General features: G+C 49.6%; 2 protein-coding genes across 7 annotated transcripts in view; one reads left to right on the top strand and one right to left on the bottom strand.

The window, feature by feature from the left end:
• The window catches only part of LOC101394248 (ATP-binding cassette sub-family A member 17-like), a 125,191-nt gene extending 122,571 nt beyond the window's left edge, over positions 1-2,620 (bottom strand). Inside the window, exon 1 of the mRNA XM_014793402.2 lies at positions 2,421-2,620. The gene's annotated coding sequence lies outside the window, so the exon portion shown is untranslated. The remainder of the gene's footprint in view (positions 1-2,420) is intronic.
• A 200-nt stretch (positions 2,621-2,820) lies between these two features.
• Positions 2,821-19,066, top strand: part of ABCA3 (ATP binding cassette subfamily A member 3) — a 49,481-nt gene continuing 33,235 nt past the window's right edge. For 3 of the 6 annotated variants that reach the window (XM_087449449.1, XM_087449444.1, XM_087449450.1), the window contains exons 1-8: positions 2,821-2,978; positions 9,778-9,982; positions 10,928-11,160; positions 12,078-12,150; positions 12,318-12,582; positions 13,557-13,684; positions 14,622-14,787; positions 17,409-17,668. In XM_087449449.1, coding sequence (XP_087305575.1) covers positions 12,097-12,150; positions 12,318-12,582; positions 13,557-13,684; positions 14,622-14,787; positions 17,409-17,668 — 873 coding nt within the window. In that variant the 5' untranslated portion in view covers positions 2,821-2,978; positions 9,778-9,982; positions 10,928-11,160; positions 12,078-12,096. Of the gene's footprint in view, positions 2,979-4,332; positions 4,483-9,777; positions 9,983-10,927; positions 11,161-12,077; positions 12,151-12,317; positions 12,583-13,556; positions 13,685-14,621; positions 14,788-17,408; positions 17,669-19,066 lie in introns of all 6 variants that reach the window. The other 3 variants (XM_087449445.1, XM_087449446.1, XM_087449447.1) reach the window with 3 other exon arrangements.

The following is a 19,066-nucleotide window of genomic DNA, read 5'->3' as shown; positions in this document are numbered from 1 at the left end:
AGTCCATAACCAATTTTAACCACAACAATGTAATGGCTCTCAATCACTGAATGAAGTAGCAGTGTACAGCCCTTGGTCTAGAATGCATCCAATGATAACATTGTTCCTATGGGCAACTGCAGAAGCCTTATTCTAAACTCTGCATTGAATACCAGCAACTTGGGCACTACCGTACAAAAAAATACATATATAGGAGCTAACTGGTTTCATTCAAAAAATGCATATATATACTGTATATATCTATATATCTATAAATACCAGCCAACTAGTGTAATGACTAAGTTTACTGCCTTTCATAAAGCCATGAGATTTGTTTGTGAGTGTCACCATCCACTTTAACTTTTGCCATCAATCCTGAGAAATGTCTGAGCCACGGTAACCCCAAGGAGTATACCGTGCAATTTTTCAGCACATATTGATGGTATACGAATGTCGAGTAACTTATGCACCAGTGTTAAAGAGCCGGAGAACCTGAACACCTGAGTTCCAGTCTCAGCTCTACTGTGTGACTGAACAAACCATGACCCTTATCTGGGTCTCCATTTGGAGGGAGAAGATTAGACGGAGTATCTAGGTTTGGTTTGTTTTTTCAATGATGGGTCTTGAGTAGGAATTCGATGAATTTCTCAGTAATGAGGAGCATCAAAAGGGATCAGCCCACTGTGGGCTATTGTTTTTGTACAGGAGTCCAGAGCCTGGAATCTTTGCACACAACAATCTTATTTTGCTAGCAACATTCACACCCTCTCAGTTCGTGATTATGATAATAATAATTAGAACAGCAGACACCCTAACATCATTAAGAACAAAGATATAAAATTAGTACTCTTTGCAGTTGTCTGTCTTGTTCCGCGTGGTCATTCTTCTTCAATATCTTCTATCTAAGAGAAATTCTGAGTCAGCCAGTTCCGTCCCTGGATTTGGTTATGCAGAACTGGGATCAGGTTTAGAAAGGGTTGGGAAAAACTTCAAGCTGTAACCAATTTAAGTTGGAAATGGCAAGGATTAGTTCTTGCAAGAAACAAGACTGAATGCGGAAGAGGCAGGATGAAGAGAAAGACCAGTCAGTCAGGTTCACCGAGTTTTCTGACAGAAACTCTGCTTGGGAGGGAGGCAGTGCAGTTTGTGAGGAATGATGCGGAGAGAGGGTTTTTAAGATGTTGGCAACACATTAATAATCCTCTCCTCCACCCACCGTGTAATTGCCTTCAAATGTTGTTTTTTTCTATATGCTCATTACAAAGACCAGGCTGTCTAAACCTCTAGTTGTACTCACATTATACTACCATTTATTTGGCATTTATGTGCCAGGCATTGTGATGAGCACTTATGCATTTTCTCATTTGACCCTAAAAAAACAAAATACTTTTGAGTTTGGTATTATTACTATCATTATTACCATTTTAATTTTAGAGATAGGAAATTGAGGATCAGAAAAGTAAAATGACACGTCTACATCAGTTAAGGGGTCCAGTCAAGATTTGAAGCCAGGTCTTTGTGACTCTTTCATTCAACAAATATTTACCAAGCGCCTCCTCTGTGCTGGGCATTCTAGGACCCTGGGATGTAGCCATGAATGAGACAAAGTCCCTTTGCTCCTGGAGCCCACTTTCCGGTGAGGGCAGAGGGAAGAAAGGCAAACAAGCAAGCAAATAACGCCACTTTAGATAATAAAAGGAGTTATGAAGATAAAATGGGCCATGGAGATTCTCGATCACTAATCCATAAGGAGTCTTTGGGCAGCAGGAGAACTAAGCCTCCTGACTCGGGTCATTACTTTACGGTTCAGTCAGTCGCGTCCTGATCCCAGAGGCTCGCTGGAGACGGGGACCAGAGCCGGCCGGTGAGCAGGCGGCGCCCCAGGTGCGGCCCGCCCCGCTCCGGCCCAGCGATCGCTGTCAGCAACCGCCACCGGCCGGGCCGAGGGCAGCCAAGCGCGGACAGGCGGGTTTGGGTCGCTGGCGGTGCTCGAGACCCGGGCGCTCGGGCACCCGAGGGGGCCGGGCCGCGGCGACTGTTGGCCCCGCGCCGCCCCGCCCAGCCCACTCCGGCCCAGGCCACCCTCGCCCCGCCGCCGCCACGAGACTCTCCCACCCAGGTGACCCCTGCCCGGCCTCGAGACCCTCTCTGCCTCAGGCGTCCCTGCCCCTGCCTCACGACCCTCCCGCCAGGGTGACCCCGATCCAACCTTGCTACCCTCTAGTCCGAGGTAACCCCGACCCTAACTCGCGACCCTCTCCTCTGTGGGAACCCCGACCCTAACCCGCGACCCTCTTGCCCGAGGAGACCCCACCACGGCCTCGGGCCCCCCGAGGCCTCTCCGCTCTTCTGGACTGCGCCCCATAACCGTGGCCATACCCCAGGATGCCAGGCCTTCCGGCCCACCCTCACGGATGGCCATTTTCCAGAAAGTTCCTCACCCTCCGTCCCGCGCCCAAGGCCTCGCCCATCCCAGCAGCCGTCGAGCGAGGGGCACGCGCCCTCTCCGTGAGGAGAAAGGGCCCCGCGACCAAGGAAATACAGTGCTGAGGGGAAATGAAACGACGGCCAACGCAGGCCGAGGTTCCAGCGACAACTACTTCAGCGCCTCGGAAGTGCACGTGGACAACACCATTCTACTCCCGGGTCCAAACGCTCCCCCAGGTCCGTGCGTCGCGCGCCCCCTGCCGGCCGTGGCGCCGGCGCGCGGGGCACTGCGCAGGCGCGGACGGGGGCGGGGCGTCCCAGGGCGGGACGGGCACCCGCAGGGGCGGCTCACTGCGCATGCGTGAACCGGCCGGCCCGCGCGCCACCTGCGGGAGCCCGAGCGGCCGGGTAGGTCTGCCGGTCGCGGGTCGCAGGCGCCCCATCCCCGCCTTGGTCGCTTAGCAGCTGTCAGCAGCGGCCGCCGCGAAGCTGGAGCGGAGCCGGGGGCCAAGGGAGGGGACCCCCGCGAGAGGGCAGCACGCTGGCCACCACCGCCCTGGCGCCGAGGGTCGGTGAGTGCCGCCGGGACCCGCCGCGCGCGCGTTTGCTCGCCCCGGGGGTCACGGCTCCGGGGTCGCTTCCCCGCCCGGGCCGTCCTCCACACCGCGGGCCGCCTCCAGCCCCGGCCGGCCTACTCCGGCCCCTCCCGCGGCCACGCAGCGCCCCCGCCCTCGCCCTGGCCGCGCCCTCCCGTGCCGGCCCATCAGGTGCATCTCCCTGCAGGGCCAGGCCGCCCTGACTCAGGCTTCCTCTCCAGCCCTAGCATTTGGGCGTGTCCCTATCCCCGCAGGCGATTCCCTAACGGCGGACCTTCTCAGAGAAACTTAACCTTCGCGGAGTTAGAATCGCTGCGGAATCCTTTGTGGGGAAGCCGAGAAGGGTGGACAGACATTTACCACATTAAGACCCGCTGGCGTTCATCCCGCAGACACTTTGAGCGCCTGCCTGCTGGAGCCATGCAGCGTCCCAGGCTGGGGAACCGAGGGTGGGGACCGGGGGCAGGGCCGCCAGGGATGCTGCTGGCTCATCCCTCCTTGCAGAGATTCCCGGGGTGGGTGGGAATGCTTCCCCATACCGGAGTCGACCCTGCTCCAAATCGCTCCTTCCCATGTGCCTCAGAATGGGGGTCCAGTGGTCCACTGTTAGTGGTGGGAGTTGGGGGACAGAAGGAAGGGGAACTCCTGGTCTAGGCAGAGGGGCCTGCAACAGCCCTCGTGCCCATGGTCAGTCTGTATTTGGTATGAATTTGTGTTTACATAGGTATTGGCTCTTTCTCGCAGTAGACTATAAGCTTCTTGAGGACAGGGACTGTCTCCTGCAGGAGGACTTAGGACAGATGTATATTTGGTGCATATTTGTTGCGTGAATGAATGCCCCCGCCTCCCTTCGTTGGACGTCGCCTAATTAAAGCAGTTGCTTCATAGGATTATTTCTGTTTGTTTGCCCCTTTTTCTCCTGAACTTTGAGCTCCCTGAAGGCAGGACTGCATCTTGTCAGGGCTTGCATTCCCAGTACATCGCCAGCACCTGGCACATGACGGGCGCTCAAGAAACGCTGGTTAAATGAGTGGCTGAGACCATGTAACAGTGTAGAGACCCAGGCAAGGTGCAAGTGGAAGAGTTAAACTCCTGAGCAGCTGTAACATTGGATTCAGAACGTTTTGATACTGCCTTTTGTAAACTTGAAAAGATTAAGGCTGTTTTCCTTTAGAAAGTTTGTGTTGTGGGAAATGTAAGAGAAAAGGAAAACAGGTAAAAACGGGTGCCCTGGTCATTGCCCTCCTCTTTTTTTTAACTTCTTAGAGAATTAAATTGAATGCTTGCTTATTATATCTGACAAAGAGGATGACATCGTTCTCTCTCTAAGGTGATCTGCCACCATTCTGAGGAGACAGCCTTTTGGAACAAGAGAGGGTAGCTCAAGTTGTTTTTAAAAAGACAGTAGCCTTCCACAGTGCGTGTGCCAGGCAGTCTCATGGGAACCTATTTTGACTTAGTCTCCACTGGGAAGGCCCAGGTAAGACTCCCTAGTTGACAGTTTCTTCTCCAGGCCTGCTTCCCGAGACGACACTAGACTCCTCTGTATTGAGACTGTTGAGGGGGAAGCATTCTAGAACTCTGGAGAGAAAGATTGGCAAGGCTCTGTGCACGATTGCAAGACTAATTGGACGTAGTCCCTGCTCTTGGGGACCTTAGGATGGAGCTAAAGAGATGATTTACTTAGGATGGAACTAAAGAGATGATTTAATCACAAGTAACTGACATAAAACAGAGCAAGATGAGTGCCACATGAGACATCTGGGAAAGGTGCTGCAGACGTCCAGAGGTGAAGGGATGGCTTTCAACAAGAGCAGAAGGTCTCAACCCTGGCTGCACTTTAGAATCACCCAGGAAAGAGTCCCATGTCCGGACCAGAGCCTAGGATCTCCATGGGTGGGCCTCAGACATCAGTTTCTGCCTTAAAGCACCCCAGAAGATTTCATTGTGTGGCCAAAACAAGAACCCCTGAACTAGGGTTGTCAGTGGCTGCTTCACAGTGGGGTAGGACTGGGCTGGGAAACGATAGGTAGGATTTCAGAAAGTAGAGACAGGTATGGTGGGTGCTATTCCAAGAGAACAAAATCACAGAAGGCCCAGGCACCCGTGGGAAAGTGTAGGGCATGTCAGTGCCTGTCCTGGGAGACTTGGGCAGTGCCTGTCCCCCCGAGTGGCTCAGAGTTGTTTGCCGAGTTTGAAGAGATTTGGAGTCAGTGGCAGACAGGCCCCTTTGCGGGAGCTGAGTGATGAGCTTGCTGCTGGCTTGCTCCTTACAGAAGATCCGTGGTTACCTCTCCCCCAGGGGATTCTCCATTGTCTCGTTACCTCATTTCCTACACCTAGAGAGGCCAGCAGAATGGGGAATGGGACAGAGGCTGCAGCAGGGGTTAGGAAAGCTGGCGGCTCAGATTTTGTGGAACTCTCTCCTGATAGCCCCCTGAGGACCACACTTTTGACTTAAAAATATACCCCACCAACCCCTGCCAGGAGCTTCAGTGTAAATTCAGAGCCATGTGATCCTAAGGAGATGGCCACCTGACCCTGGACAGAGAGGGTGGTGGTGTTGAGTGTGAGACCAGCAAACTAGGTCTCCAGCTGGGCCTCCCGATGCAAATGACCACAGCCTTGAACCTCACCTTGTGGGGCTCTCAGACAATGACTGAGGCTTGTGGATTTGATCCCACCTTATCCACGGAGGGGCCACTTGTGTACATAAGTCATCCACAAGCTTTTTTCTTATCTACTGTTATGTGTAAAAGAATTTGAACATGTACCCCCATATGTTTTACTTATTTATAAAATATAGCCATATACTACTGTCCTGAATATTATGGACATAGAAATATACACAAATACCTTTTAAAGGGATGAGAGGCAAAGTGAACATGATTAAATTTTTTCTATGTATTAATGGTACAAAATCTATCATATACACATATGCTGTTTTTAAAAGGAAGCCGTGTGATCAGGTCTACGTCTCATTTATAAACTCTTGGTGAAACCTAAGTCCCAGCACTTAAAGGTCTGGTTCTGAGTTCTGTTTCTTTCAGTTCCTGATTCTTGAGGCGGTCACAGGGGAGCACGATACACCTCGTGAAGGCACGTGGGCTGTGCTGTGGGTCTGGGCACTTGTTCTCACTCCCACTCGGCAGTCATGCGAGGCCTCTTGATGAATTTGGGCTGGTAAATATTCAGGGGCTCTCAGGGAAGGTGGGAATTCCGGGTCCCAGAGCTTTGGGTGTGCAGGTGTAAGTGTTGGTGTAGACGGTGCTCTTGCAGCATCCTCGGCAACACAGTCATACAACTGTGGAAGCATGTCTAAATACCCGTTTTTGTTAAAGCTTGGTTCTTGGCACAGATTATTTTGAAAAGCTGTAACTCTCACACCTTGTCATCTTTTTCTTGGAAGGAGAGATTTGAGTGTATTGATTTAAAAAAATAAGCTAGGGGGTGAGCCCGGTGGCGTAGTGGTTAAGTTTGCACGCTCTGCTTCAGCGGCCCAGGGTTCGCCGGTTCGGATCCTGGGTGCAGACCTACACACCACTCATCAAGCCATGCTGAGGCGGCATCCCACATAGAACAACTAGAAAGATGTACAACCATGACATACAAGTATCTACTAGGGCTTTGGGGGAAAAAAGGAGGAAGACTGGCAACAGATGTTAGCTCAGAGCCAATCTTCCTCAAAAAAAAAAAGAATGGATTTGCTTTGGAAAAAAAATAAATAAATAAGCTAGCTGATACACTGCTGCGGTTATTTATCGTTGAAAACAAAAGTCTCCAGATTTGAAACTTTTCATGACAGAAAACATGTATTTCCTTCTTAAGTTCTAAGTCACGAGATAACCAGTGAACCGCCATGTCACAAAAGGTATTTACAGTCACTTCCCGAATCACTGCAAAGTGTTACAAAGCTTCGGCTATCTAAGAGTCTTGTTTATTTTTTTAATTGACTACAACCATGATATCCAGCAGCATGTAAACTCCAACACGTCTGAGAGGCTTAAAGTAAACTAGTGGGCAAGGGCCTCCTGTCACCCCTGAGTCCCAGAGCCCATCCTCCTCCGTCAGGGGCCCATGACTGCTGACACACAGGCCAGCAAGAGTGCCAGGCTCTGTCCTTGTATTCAATATTAGTAAAGCTAATTATTTTCTCATTTTTAAAGAAAAATATTTATAGGTAGAATTTCTCACCATTTCTTTACTCCAGCAGATTGTCTTGCTCACCCCACTTGGAGACCAGTAGTGGGGTTCACTGGCCAGGACCATACTCTACAAATGTGCCTGCTATTTTCAGCCTGTTTTTTACAGTGTTTATTGATATTTGGACATTTCACCTGGAGAATCCATTGAGTTAAACATTTTCACATATTTACTGTACACCCCCGAAAAAAGAAAGATCAGGTACTAGGTAAAAGATTAAGCAAAACAAACACCCTTGAGCAGCAGTACTGCACATTTGGACACCCCCCTTTCCCTGCCCCAGCTCCCTTCTTGGCTCAGCATACAAGGACTTGGTCAACTTCCCTTTCTGGCTCGTTCCCTGCTGCTCCCTCCCCAGCCACTGAGAACTGCTTGCTGTTCCTCACACACATTCTTTCACTTCTCCATGATCTTGTAATGCCCTCCCCACCCCAACTAACAAGAAACTCCAGACCAGTCTCCCATGCCACCTCCTCCTGGGAGCCTTCCCAGAGCTCTCTGTCTTACACATACACACAGACACACATGCACACAACGAATTCTGGTCTTCTCCAGAATATCGCGATGCTTATTTGGCTTCAGTTATAGCAGTTACAGTACATGCAAGCATTTGCAGACTGCAAACTCCTTGGATCGAGAACATTGTGATTTTCATTTCCAAGTCCTTTGTACCTGGGACAAGTGCCCACCCCACAGTAAGCACTTGGCAAATGTTTGTTGGATGAATAAATGCTTTTTGTCTTGTGTATCCTAAAAGGCCACAGATTCTACCACAAACGTTAATTAAGTACCTATCATGCCTTCTTTAGTGTGTACACACGTAGACCGTTAATACTGCTGGCTGTTGTGGATTCCCTGTGTCGATAAGGAAATGCCTTCCTAGCAGAGATGGGTTCTCACCCACTTCGGTCCTCAGGAAAAGTGCTGAGTCCTGGCCAGCGCCGCCAACAAGTCCATCTGTCTATTCACCCCTGTGGTAAAGAGGGCAGAGCTGTGGTCATCTGTTCTCTGTGTGACATCAGGAGGTCTGCCTGTGGCTTGATTAAGACCCGCTGCTTCCCACCCATGCCTTCCTCCAGGCCTCTGCAGACTGAGGCTTCTGTGGAAGGAGGTACACCGAGCTCAGGATACGACAAGAATACATGACACAATGAGGTGTGTGCCTGGCACTGGGGCCCTGTCCACTTCTGCTTGCTGGTGTTGAGGGCTGCTCAGCAGTGACCCCTCTAAAAGCCTTAACACCATTCTCTTCCATATATGCAGAAATGAAAACTTCTTTTGCACAGGCACATAGAAATTGGAGTGCAGATTCAAGCCCATAGTGAAAAAACCCCACAGATCAAGCCATGGAGGTGTCTGGACTCCTCGCAATTCCCTAAAGAGTGTGGCTGAGCAGTGGGCACCTGCACAACCATGGGTGCTTGGGACCTGGCATGACCCATCACTCTTAAACTAACGAAAGTTACTGGAAAACTTTTAGAGGAATCCTGTGTGCCATCAAGAGAGTTCTCAGAAATTAGTAGCCCGCAGTATGCACTCACTCTGGACCAATTCAGCTGCTCCCCTGAAAAGCAAACATTGAAATATCCAATGATTTGTGTAATGTTTAATATTTTAACAGTAAGCAAACAAGCCTTTTAGTAGAAAGAAAGCTTTCCCTTCCCTTTCTGGCTCTGCAAGGGAGGAGTGAAGTGAGCCTCTGCGGGGGGACCTTCTCAGACTCGCCCTTGTGGAGCAGCGGGGGCGGCTTTGCCAGAGGCCAGAGCCCGAGTGTTTGCCTTAGAGTAGAATGCGCCTGGGCTGGTTCTGGATCTCAGCCATTGCCACTTCTGGAGACTCTCTGGGCCGCGGTGTTAAGTGTTTTAAGGAACTTTAACTTCCTTTCCTCGTGTACATTTGCTTTCGTAACCAGAAAGCTTTCCAAATTTTGTAATTCCGGGAATCTCCTCCTTTAAATTCGTTTTTGCTCGAACAGAACAGATGCAAGTATAGCATTCAGTGAGACTTCATATAAAGCCAAGCACACACAAAGCAGCAAGCTGGGTGCTGTGGGGGGACAGGAATCAATAAAATACCTGTTAAGGTGGTGGAGCTCCAGGGGTATTTTTTCCTTTTGATTTCTAATGTTGTGTTCTGGGACCAATATATACAAATTTTATAAAGATATTTACAGCTTTTAGGATACACAAGGATGTAGTGGTGTCGTGGTAAAAACAAGGACTTAGAGGTTCAAATCCTGACTCTGTGGCTTTCTTGCTGTGTCACCTGGGCCAGGTACTTCCTCCTGGTTTCTTCTTCTCTAATAAGGTGATGATCCCAGAAGCCAGTGCTGGATTCGGAAGCTCTATAGGTATAAAAGTATATAATGTAAAGACTCCCTGTATTTTAATGTCCCAGGAGAGAACAAAGAGCCTCCACTGCAGTCTCTCTTTTGCTAAATCCCCATTTGTTATTGGATCTGCTCTAAGTAACAGACTTGAGATCTATTTTGCTTTTTGATTTTCTGACTTGGTGAGAGGTGTTTTACGATTATTTTCCTAATTATGCTCAAGCGCCCTCCATTTGCCCAAAGGTGCCGGAGAGTCATGCCAGCGAGCCTTGGGCCCCTCCTGATGTCCAGTGAGGCATCAGTGTTCCAGAACCCCAAGGCCGCCCTGCTGCACTCGAGAGGCCTGCTGGCCCCACCCCTGAGCCCTCTGCGCAGGGCCGCTTCCTTCCGGCCAGACCTCCAGTAGCCCGGAGGAAGACCACGGCCAGGAGCTTCTCCCAGGACTCAGGTCAGTTTCGAGACACTGCCCTCCAGCCTCAGCCTCCTCGTAGGAAGGTAGAGGGTCTTTCTGCCCTCCCCCTACCCTCGGCCTAGAGAGACAGGATTAGGCATGAGATGTGTCCTTTCTTGGCTAGACTTTTCCAGAAAAGGAAATTGTCTGCCATGGCCAGAAGCCTTCTTTGAACTGTGACCCTTTACATTTCCCTCTTGGCAGAGGAAGAACGTTCATCTCAGTCATCTCAGTCAGGCCAGGCGCCTGTCCACCTACAGTGGAGATGACTGAACCCAGCTGCAGGCACTGCCTTCCCCTCTTAGCTAAACCACTTCTAGAAACCATTCATAAACCACAGGCCTTCCTGTGTGTCATTAAATCACTGCTCTTTTATTAACTGTCTACAACTGATTTTAAGATAGTTTTTCCCCCTTGTTAATTTAAAAAGAATTTGGATAATTTATTGTTGCTACTTAATAGCACTTCATATTATTTTAGCTTTAATTTATTCACATTTTAACCACGTGGTTAATTAAAAGCCGTATTTTAAATTAAGTAATCTCTTACAGTTGTGTTTTCTACAAATATTTATTGACTACCCTTTAAAGCATAAATTTTGAGTAACTATTATTAGATGGATATGGACAGACACATCTTTTTTAAAAAAGCAAGAGTTTAATTTAAAAAAGAGCTTTAATGGAAATGATCTGCAACTGACTGAAGCCAAAAGTAAAACTAGCTCTCCCTCTGCGTGCGCTGGGTCTTGAGGCAGGTTCTTTGGACAGTAGTGTTAGCACACGTTGACTGATGAATGATTTACTAGCCGCTTGTCTGAGTCTTCATGCTGGCTTAACCTGCCAGGTGGATGGTGTTGAGTTAGTATCAGCCTGAAGGTGGAGTCGATCCATTGAACTCAGAACTGCTCCCCTGTGAGTCACGGAGGCCTCTCCCCTCTTGAAGGTCTGTGAGCTGTGAAGGGCTCCTCTCGCTCCACCTACATCCTTGGGCTGTGGACGGTGACCAGGATCTCCAGGGCCTCCTTGCCTCCGCCGCCCTTGCTGCCCACTTTAGGTCGGAGCAACCTGGTCTTCGCCTCGGCCTTCATGCCTGCAGCTTTTGGAACGTGGTGCCTCCGTGTTCTGGGCATTGTGGGTTCTTCCTGAGCTAATTCAGCCCTCCTCCTTCCCTAGCAGGTTAGCATCTAATGAACTTTGGGCTCAATGTTTCTGCTTCTCACACTTGAAATCTAGTGAAATGGATTTTGCTAAATTGAGGGAAACCTTTATAAACCTCTGCTCTTATTTCTGCTGTCCCTTGTGTTTGGTAATCTCACAGCAGACTTTCCCAGTCATATGTGCTGGATTCACATGTAACATTCATACGTGACATAGGATAGTTTTCTTTGGAGGCGAATGACCACTGTCATGTGGAGGCTCACATACCAATGCCCATAGTCAAAGCAGGCAAAGCTGGTCCTTAGGGTTCAAGGCCAGAGGGCATGCTCCATCATTGCACCCACCTATCTGCCTACTGTGTCCTACTCCTGGGTCAACAAAGCCAATGAGGGCCCCCGAGGGGCAGCAGGCCCCCATCCCAGGCCTCTCCTCCCCTCTGCCCCACAGTCCTCTCCAAGTCTTAGAAATCACCCGACAGCCAGGATGCTAAGCTGAGTTTCGTTTCACTGGTTCTATGATTGTCGAGAGTAAAGCCAGTTGAGGGGAATTCCATCAGCCTGAATATTTTGCTAAGAAATAGCACATTCGTATAAACTACAGAGAACATCTGAATAGTGTTTATTGAATGATGAATACCACTCCAGCTGTCACGTTGCATATAAAAACCTGTCATTGATCTTATATTTCGGGAAGAAACAAAGTCAGTTTCCTAAAAGAGTGTGTGTGTTCTTTGAACATACAGAATAGAACTGGCGTCTTTCTCTCTGGGGTGCTGTTTTGAGTGAAGATGGTATAAAAGAAGGTGAGAAGAAATATGGAGAGGAGAGTTTGTGTCTCAGGACTGAATCTTCCTGCCTCTCCCTGCCCTCCCCCAAACACTCACAATTCACATTTTCGTCACACACCCTAACTTTTTGTCTTTGGTCCATAACTAGCGTCCCTTCTGGTGAGAAGATGGCAGTGCTCAGGAAGCTGGCGCTCCTGCTGTGGAAGAACTACACTTTGCAGGTACGTCCAACTCTCGGGGACACTGCAGGAAGAAGAGTGTGCCCATCTTGTGGGCGCCCTGGGAGGCAGGGGCTCAGAGCAGGAGAGGAGCCTGGAGGAGGGGGCTCCATGAGCCTTGCGCCCCTGCCTTGCACTCCATCAGCATGCAGTTTCCATTTCTCTTCTAGAAGCGGAAGGTGCTGGTGACAGTCTTGGAACTCTTCCTGCCCTTGCTCTTTTCTGGGATCCTGATTTGGCTTCGCTTGAAGATCCAGTCGGAGAACGTGCCTAACGCCACCATATACCCTGGCCAGTCCATCCGGGAGCTGCCCCTATTCTTCAGCTTCCCTCCTCCAGGAGATACCTGGGAGCTCGCCTACATCCCATCCCAGAGTGATGCTGTAAAGACCATCACAGAGACGGCCAGGAGGACGTTGGTGATCAACATGAGAGGTGAGGCAGTCGCTGTGGGGCTCAAGGCCCGGGAGGCAGGGATGAACCCAGGTGAGGAGCCACACCAGTGTCCAGACTCAACATCTCCTGGCTGGCCGTGTCGCCGTGGGGGAGTCCCTCAACTCTGTGTCATGTCTTATAAAACGGGGACCAGGGTTGTGAGGGCCATGTGAAGTAAAGTGTGTGACAGCTTTAGCAGCACCGGCCTCTGGAATCGCACCCCATCGTGTGGGAGTAGGCATCCACATTCCCAAGGAGAGCTCTTCAGTTACAAGGGCAAAGTGCGTTTTGAGTGCACAGTGCCAAGAACCTTTTCTGGGATGTGGTTTTGGGAGGACAGCTCTAAAAAAAGTCATTAGGAAGCCTGTTGAGGGACACTCCCAGTAAACGTGCCAGTCACCTTTTCTAGCTGTTTGCTTTCAGGATAAAAAATATTACGCCTCTTTTTCCCCTCTTGATTTTGGCATATACTTCTTGTGGCTTGTTTTATTCAGTGTAGCAGACACTTCGGGGACAGTCCTTGGTCCCTCACTAAATGATTACAGTAATAAAACCTTTTATGTGAAATGGGGTCTGGGTGATAGAGAAACAGTTTAATAACCCATACATTAGTGTCTACTCAAATTTTTAAAACACGCTATTATGGTTATGAGAGAGGCTGACCCTGGCCGCAGAACCCAGTGCAGGGTGGCTGCCCGCGTGGAGGGCGGTTGTAGACTGGGCATTGCTGCCAGCTCTGCTTCCAGCTCTCACCAGAAACCCAGGGCCGGCTGGGTTGGCAAGGTTCTGCTGGTCCTCCCGGCAGCCTGTCTCTCTGCCAAAACAAAAGCCTCCTTGAGTCTTAGGAAAGGTTTACAAAGCCCTAGATAAACTTGTCAGTTTGCAGTCTTGTATCTGAAAATGACCTGAAACGTCTAGATGTGTCAAGTGGAATGGACGATTGGGCAACGCGCGGCTCCGCTGCTCTCCCACAGCTCGCGGCTTTCGCTCAGAGAACGACTTTGAGGACTACATAAAGTACGACAACCGCTCCTCCAACGTGCTGGCTGCCGTGGTGTTTGAGCATGCCTTCAACCACAGCAGGGACCCCCTGCCGCTGGCGGTGAGGACTCCAGCCCCACAAAGCCGTGTCCTCCCCCATGAACCAGTTCAGCCAGGAAAGCACTCTGCCTGCCTGGGAGGAAATGCCCGACTTTCCCTCTGGGTCCAGTATCGCCATCTCAGTCCCCGAGGAGGGAGCCCTGGTGACGTTTTAGCCCATCAGGCCAGACAGTTTAGAAACCTCACCTGCCTGAAGAAAGCGGCCCTAGACCATCACCACAGGTCCCTGTATGTTCTCTCATATGAAAGGTATTCCTGGTCCCCAGGCCTCTTTGGATGGAGTCAAAGAGGATAGTTGGGAAAGTAGCAGATACTTGGGACTTAAATATGAGGTGTGAGAATTGCAGTTATATATTTAAAACAAACAAAAAGAAAGTTATTTGTGGCCGGCCCCGTGGCTTGGCGGTTAAGTGCGTGCGCTCTGCTGCTGGCGGCCCGGGTTCGGATCCCGGGTGTGTGCCGACGCGCCGCTTCTCCGGCCATGCTGGGGCCGGGTCCCACATGCAGCGGCTGGAAGGATGTGCAGCTATGGCATGCAACTATCTACTGGGGCTTTGGGGGGAAAATAAATAAATAAAATCTTTAAAAAAAAAAAAAAGAAAAAAGAAAGTTATTTGCTAGCCAGGTGACGTTAAGCCTGGGAAACTATCGAATCCCTCTAGCATTATTTTGGTGGCCCTCCACTGATTGTCAGGGACGCCTCATGCATAGAGTTCGTGTTGGTAGGTGGCAAGAGGCGTGGTGAACAACAACCCAGAGGTGACCCTCTGGGGCTGCCTGTCCTCCCTCGCTCTGACGTCCCGAGACCCTGTGGACCTTGGCGGGAGGCTGGGAGAGTGGTGGGTTCTTGGTAATGAGAGTCTCCTAAACTCTCATTTGGTGCAGGTGTTTGCTCCTGTCAGAATCTCTCAGAGCAGTTGTTCTCTTTGTTTCCGTAGGTGAAATACCACTTACGGTTCAGTTACACACGGAGAAATTACATGTGGACTCAGACAGGCTCCTTCTTCCTGAAAGAGATGGAGGGATGGCACACCACTTCCCTTTTTCCACTTTTTCCAAACCCAGGACCGAGGGAACCTGCGTCCGCTGACGGCGGAGAACCTGGTGAGAAGCATGTTTAGCGGCCATGTTACCACCTGGGGTGCTGACTGGTGGTAATCACGTGGGGGGACCCATCTTGCATTTCTCTGCAGAAATACTTTTCAGGAGTATTTGGTCTTCTTCTTTGTAGGAGAGGAAGAAAACATCCAGTAAAACTGGCTTCTGAAAGGCTAAAGTAATCTTTGAAAACAGCAGAGCCTCTCTCCCCGTTTCCCAGAACACGTGCTCTTGAATGAAACATTTATGTTTCGGTTTTTAGGAAGCTTCAGTTTGCGTTGAATCTTTTGGCCTGGTTTTATGTTTCCCTTCTCTCCTGGCCTTCTCTGGGTACAGTTTTATAGGCTCTGTAAGCTCTGTCATCCTGGTGTAACTGTCGGTGGTTTAGTCGAGTCAGTGGACGTTTGTGGAAGTTGGATCTTGGCCAGCTATGCCCTCTCAGTGCATGTGCTGGTCTGTCCCATGTGACTTTGGCAGGCAGTTGGCATGTTTGTCTCCTCTGAAGCATGGTCACATCTTGGAACCAAGCTGGGGCTAGCCAAGCAGTAACTGGGGCCCAGGACTAGACTTCACCCTCAGGCCAAGACCCAACTGTGGCTTCAGGCAGCATCTAGGGTGTTGCAGGGAACATAGGATTCCACGGGACTGCAGGAGGCAGAGGTTGTGAGAGGTTTTGATGGGAAGACCCAGGAATGTCCCTAAACAGAATGCCAGGCAGGCGGGGGGACATATCGCTGGTGCCAGGGTCTGTCACCAGCATAATGTTCCAAGGCAAGGTTTTAAATCTGGAAGAGGAACTAAGATGAGCAAGGCAAAGTGAGGTGTGCAAGGCTCCAGAATGAAGCCCTGGACAGGCCACCAACTGAGGATAGGAGAAGCCCCATCAGCTGTCACACTAGCCCTCTGTGCCAGCAACGGGAGAGACCGGCTGCTGTGACCCAGGGGCTAGACTGTCCCTCCTGTTTGTGGGGATAATTTCCTGAGCTTGAAAGCAACAGAAAAAAGTTCTCAAAGGAAAAGATGGACATTTCACTATGTACAAACTTGAAATTTGCCAGAAAAGAAAAAGATATAACACCAATTTTAAAAGCAGATGGAAGATGAGGGAACCATTTTGGCGAATGACAAAGGGTGATGATTCTCATTCTTTAAAGGGTTCGTCAGTCCAGTCAGTTAGAAAAACATGAAGGCCCAAGAGGTACGGCAAGGACGTGAGCATGGCGCCCAGGAGGCTCTGGGTAATGTGCCGAGTGTTCTCCCCATCCCACCCCCGATGTCCATCCTTACACCTACTGATTCCCTCGATGAGAACTTAGCCCCTGGGATAGTTTGAAAGAAGGAGAAAAGCCACATGCACAAAGATGTTCACCATTGCTTTATTTATGGTCATAAAAATTTCAGCAGTGGGAAATGATTGATTACAGAGCCATGGCTTCATTCCTCGGAGTGTTGAGAATCCATGGAAGTTGTGATAATGAAGACTCTGGGTAACATGACAAAGCCTCGTAAGAGAGCAACATGTGAGAAAGCAGGCAGGATATTTCGTGGGGGAGGCAGTGTGATGCTGTGAAAAGACACTGGCTCTGAAGCCAAAGAGACCAGGGTCCCATCTCAGCTGTGCCCCCTCACCAGTTGTGTGGCTCGACTCCCCCGGCTCAGTGGCCCCATCTGTCCAATGGGGATATGGTTAGCTGCTCTGCAGGTTTGTTGTGAAGATGAGAACTAAAGCCCCACCCAGCAGAACAATGGGTAACGTTAATTGAGCACCTACTATAATCGTGACTATAAGGAGACTTAAACCTAAGGGAAATGGTAGAAACACACAGACATGGTAACCCCATGTTGGGGTGTGCTTGGCATATTGCTTTTCTTTTTTCTAGAGGCTGGACCCCAGGCATCTAACAATTTTGTGTTAGAGGACATTAGATGTTCTAAACATCACTGTATTTTATGAATAAGGGTGCCCAGGCTGCCTTTTTGTCTACTGAGACTGTGCCCGCTCCTTCCTTAGGCTCAGTCTCTCTCAAGCCTAGCTCTGGACTGAAATACCATATCCCCAGTTTATCACTCCTCCAAGCCCTTTTCACTTTAGGAATTTTACTACAAACCACTTTGGGGAGTCAAAAGGGGCCCACAGGGAGAAACCACAAAGCACATGAAGGTCTTATAGTAGTGGCCTTTGGGCTGTGGTGCCCGCCTCCCTGTGAGATGGTCACTCAAGGGTGGATGGAATTAAAGTTGCTAATCAGCTGGCCTCGAGATAGCAAGATTATTGTTGATTATCCCAGTGGGCCCAGTGTAATTACAAGCATCCTTAAAAGTGGACAAGGGAGGCAGAAGGTCAGAGAAAGATGTGATGATGGAAGCAGGGTCAGAGAGATGCTGCATGGCTGGCTTTGAAGGTGGAGGGAGGGGCCATGGGCCAAGGAATGAGGGCAGCCCCTGCAAAGGAGAAGACTGAAGGAAACCTTAGGGGCTTTAGGTGATGTCGCTCCGTGGCCTCGATTAGCAGGGAGACCTTGGTACAGCTCAATGCACGTGGCTCTCTAAGCGAGCAGCATCCCGTGATGTGGCTTTTCTGACACGTTGACTCCATGTGCTGGATTGTCCTCTGCTCCCGCACTCAGGATACATCCGAGAAGGCTTCCTGGCTGTGCAGCACGCCGTGGACAGAGCCATCATGCAGTACCACGCAAACACCTCCACGCACCAGCTGTTCGAGAAGCTCACCGTGATCGCAAAGAGGTTCCCTTACCCACCTTTCATTTCGGACCCCTTTCTCGTCGCCATCCAGTACCAGCTTCCCCTGCTGCTCATGCTGAGTTTCACTTACACCTCACTAACCATTATCCGGGCTGTCGTGCAGGAAAAAGAGAGGAAACTGAAGGTAACCCTCTTTACCTTTGGCTTTAAAACATTTTGGCAAGTTAGTTCTAGGCACAGCGCCGCTGTGGGGCGGTCGTGTCTTGTGCCCTGTTGTCAGGCAGGGGCAGCTCCTGGACGCTGGAGCCACGAGAACAGTTGGGCATGTGGCGGACGCCCACCATGGCTGCAGCCCATCTCAGGGCTTCTTTGAAATCAAGCCTGGTATATCCAGGTTTTAAAAACCCTGATAAAGCACTGTGTTTTCTGTGCTGTACACTAAGGACTGAACGTTGAAAAAACAGCATTTGGGATATATTGGGTTAAGTAAAATATACATCGTTGAAATTAATTTCACTTGTTTCTTTTGACTTTTTTGATGTGGCTACTATAAAATTCTAAATTATATATGTGGTGGGCTGGCCCTGTGGCTTAGCGGTTAAGTGCACGCGCTCCGCTGCTGGCGGCCCGGGTTTGGATCCCGGGCGCGCACCGACGCACCGCTTCTCCGGCCATGCTGAGGCCACATCCCACATACAGCAACTAGAAGGATGTGCAGCTATGACATACAACTATCTACTGGGGCTTTGGGGGGAAAAATAAATAAATAAATAAATAAAATCTTTAAAAAAAAAATTATATATGTGGCTCGCATTCTGTTTCTATTGAACAGAGCCATTCTAGAGAGTAGGTCAACACAAATAAAGTGTTTAAATATGTGGCCGAGCAGAAGGCTGCTTAACTTTACATATAGATCAAGGACAATTGTCATTCTAGCCTGTCAGGCACAAGGTAGTGGGGAATTAAGAATATATGAAGTGTCACTCTAAGGGAAGATCATTGACTTAATTGAGTACACCTGAATGAATATTGCCACCTGTAAACTCATACCAATGACACTGCCAAAAGTATCCCAAATATACATGAAATTCCTCCTTTGGCAATGTCTGCAGGGCCAGTGACATGACAGAGTGTCCTCAGTGGCGCCAGATCTGTGATTCTCAGAGCTTTTAAAGTGCAGCAAACGAGAGGCTAGGGGAACTGATGAGGCAGCTGCTGTCTGCTGGGGCGCCATAAATAGCTTTGATAAAATAGTGCGGTATTGGAGTGTTTAATGACTGGACAATGAAATGGTTCAGAAAAACAATGTTTGTGCACACAATTGCCTACAGGTACATAGATAAAACCAGTGTGGCAGAATGTTAAGTGATGACTGAATCTAAGTGGTAAGTGTACAGGTGACCGTTGTACCAATCTTCCCATTTTTCTGGAGGTTAGAAATTGTGCATAAGAAGAAGTGGAAAATCAGTCTAGCTTGGTGCCTGGCACATAAGAGACACTTCATCAACCCTGGTCCCCTCCCCCAGACCAGCACTATCCAATGAAACGTTCTGCAATGATAGACATGCCCTGTGTCTGCTGT

The sequence above is a fragment of the Ceratotherium simum genome, chromosome 26 (assembly GCF_057802395.1).
Source record: "Ceratotherium simum simum isolate JZ-2026a chromosome 26, ASM5780239v1, whole genome shotgun sequence".
Taxonomy (NCBI): Eukaryota; Metazoa; Chordata; class Mammalia; order Perissodactyla; family Rhinocerotidae; genus Ceratotherium; species Ceratotherium simum.
Note: the sequence above shows the minus strand (reverse complement) of the source record. Positions and strands in the feature narration are given on the sequence as shown.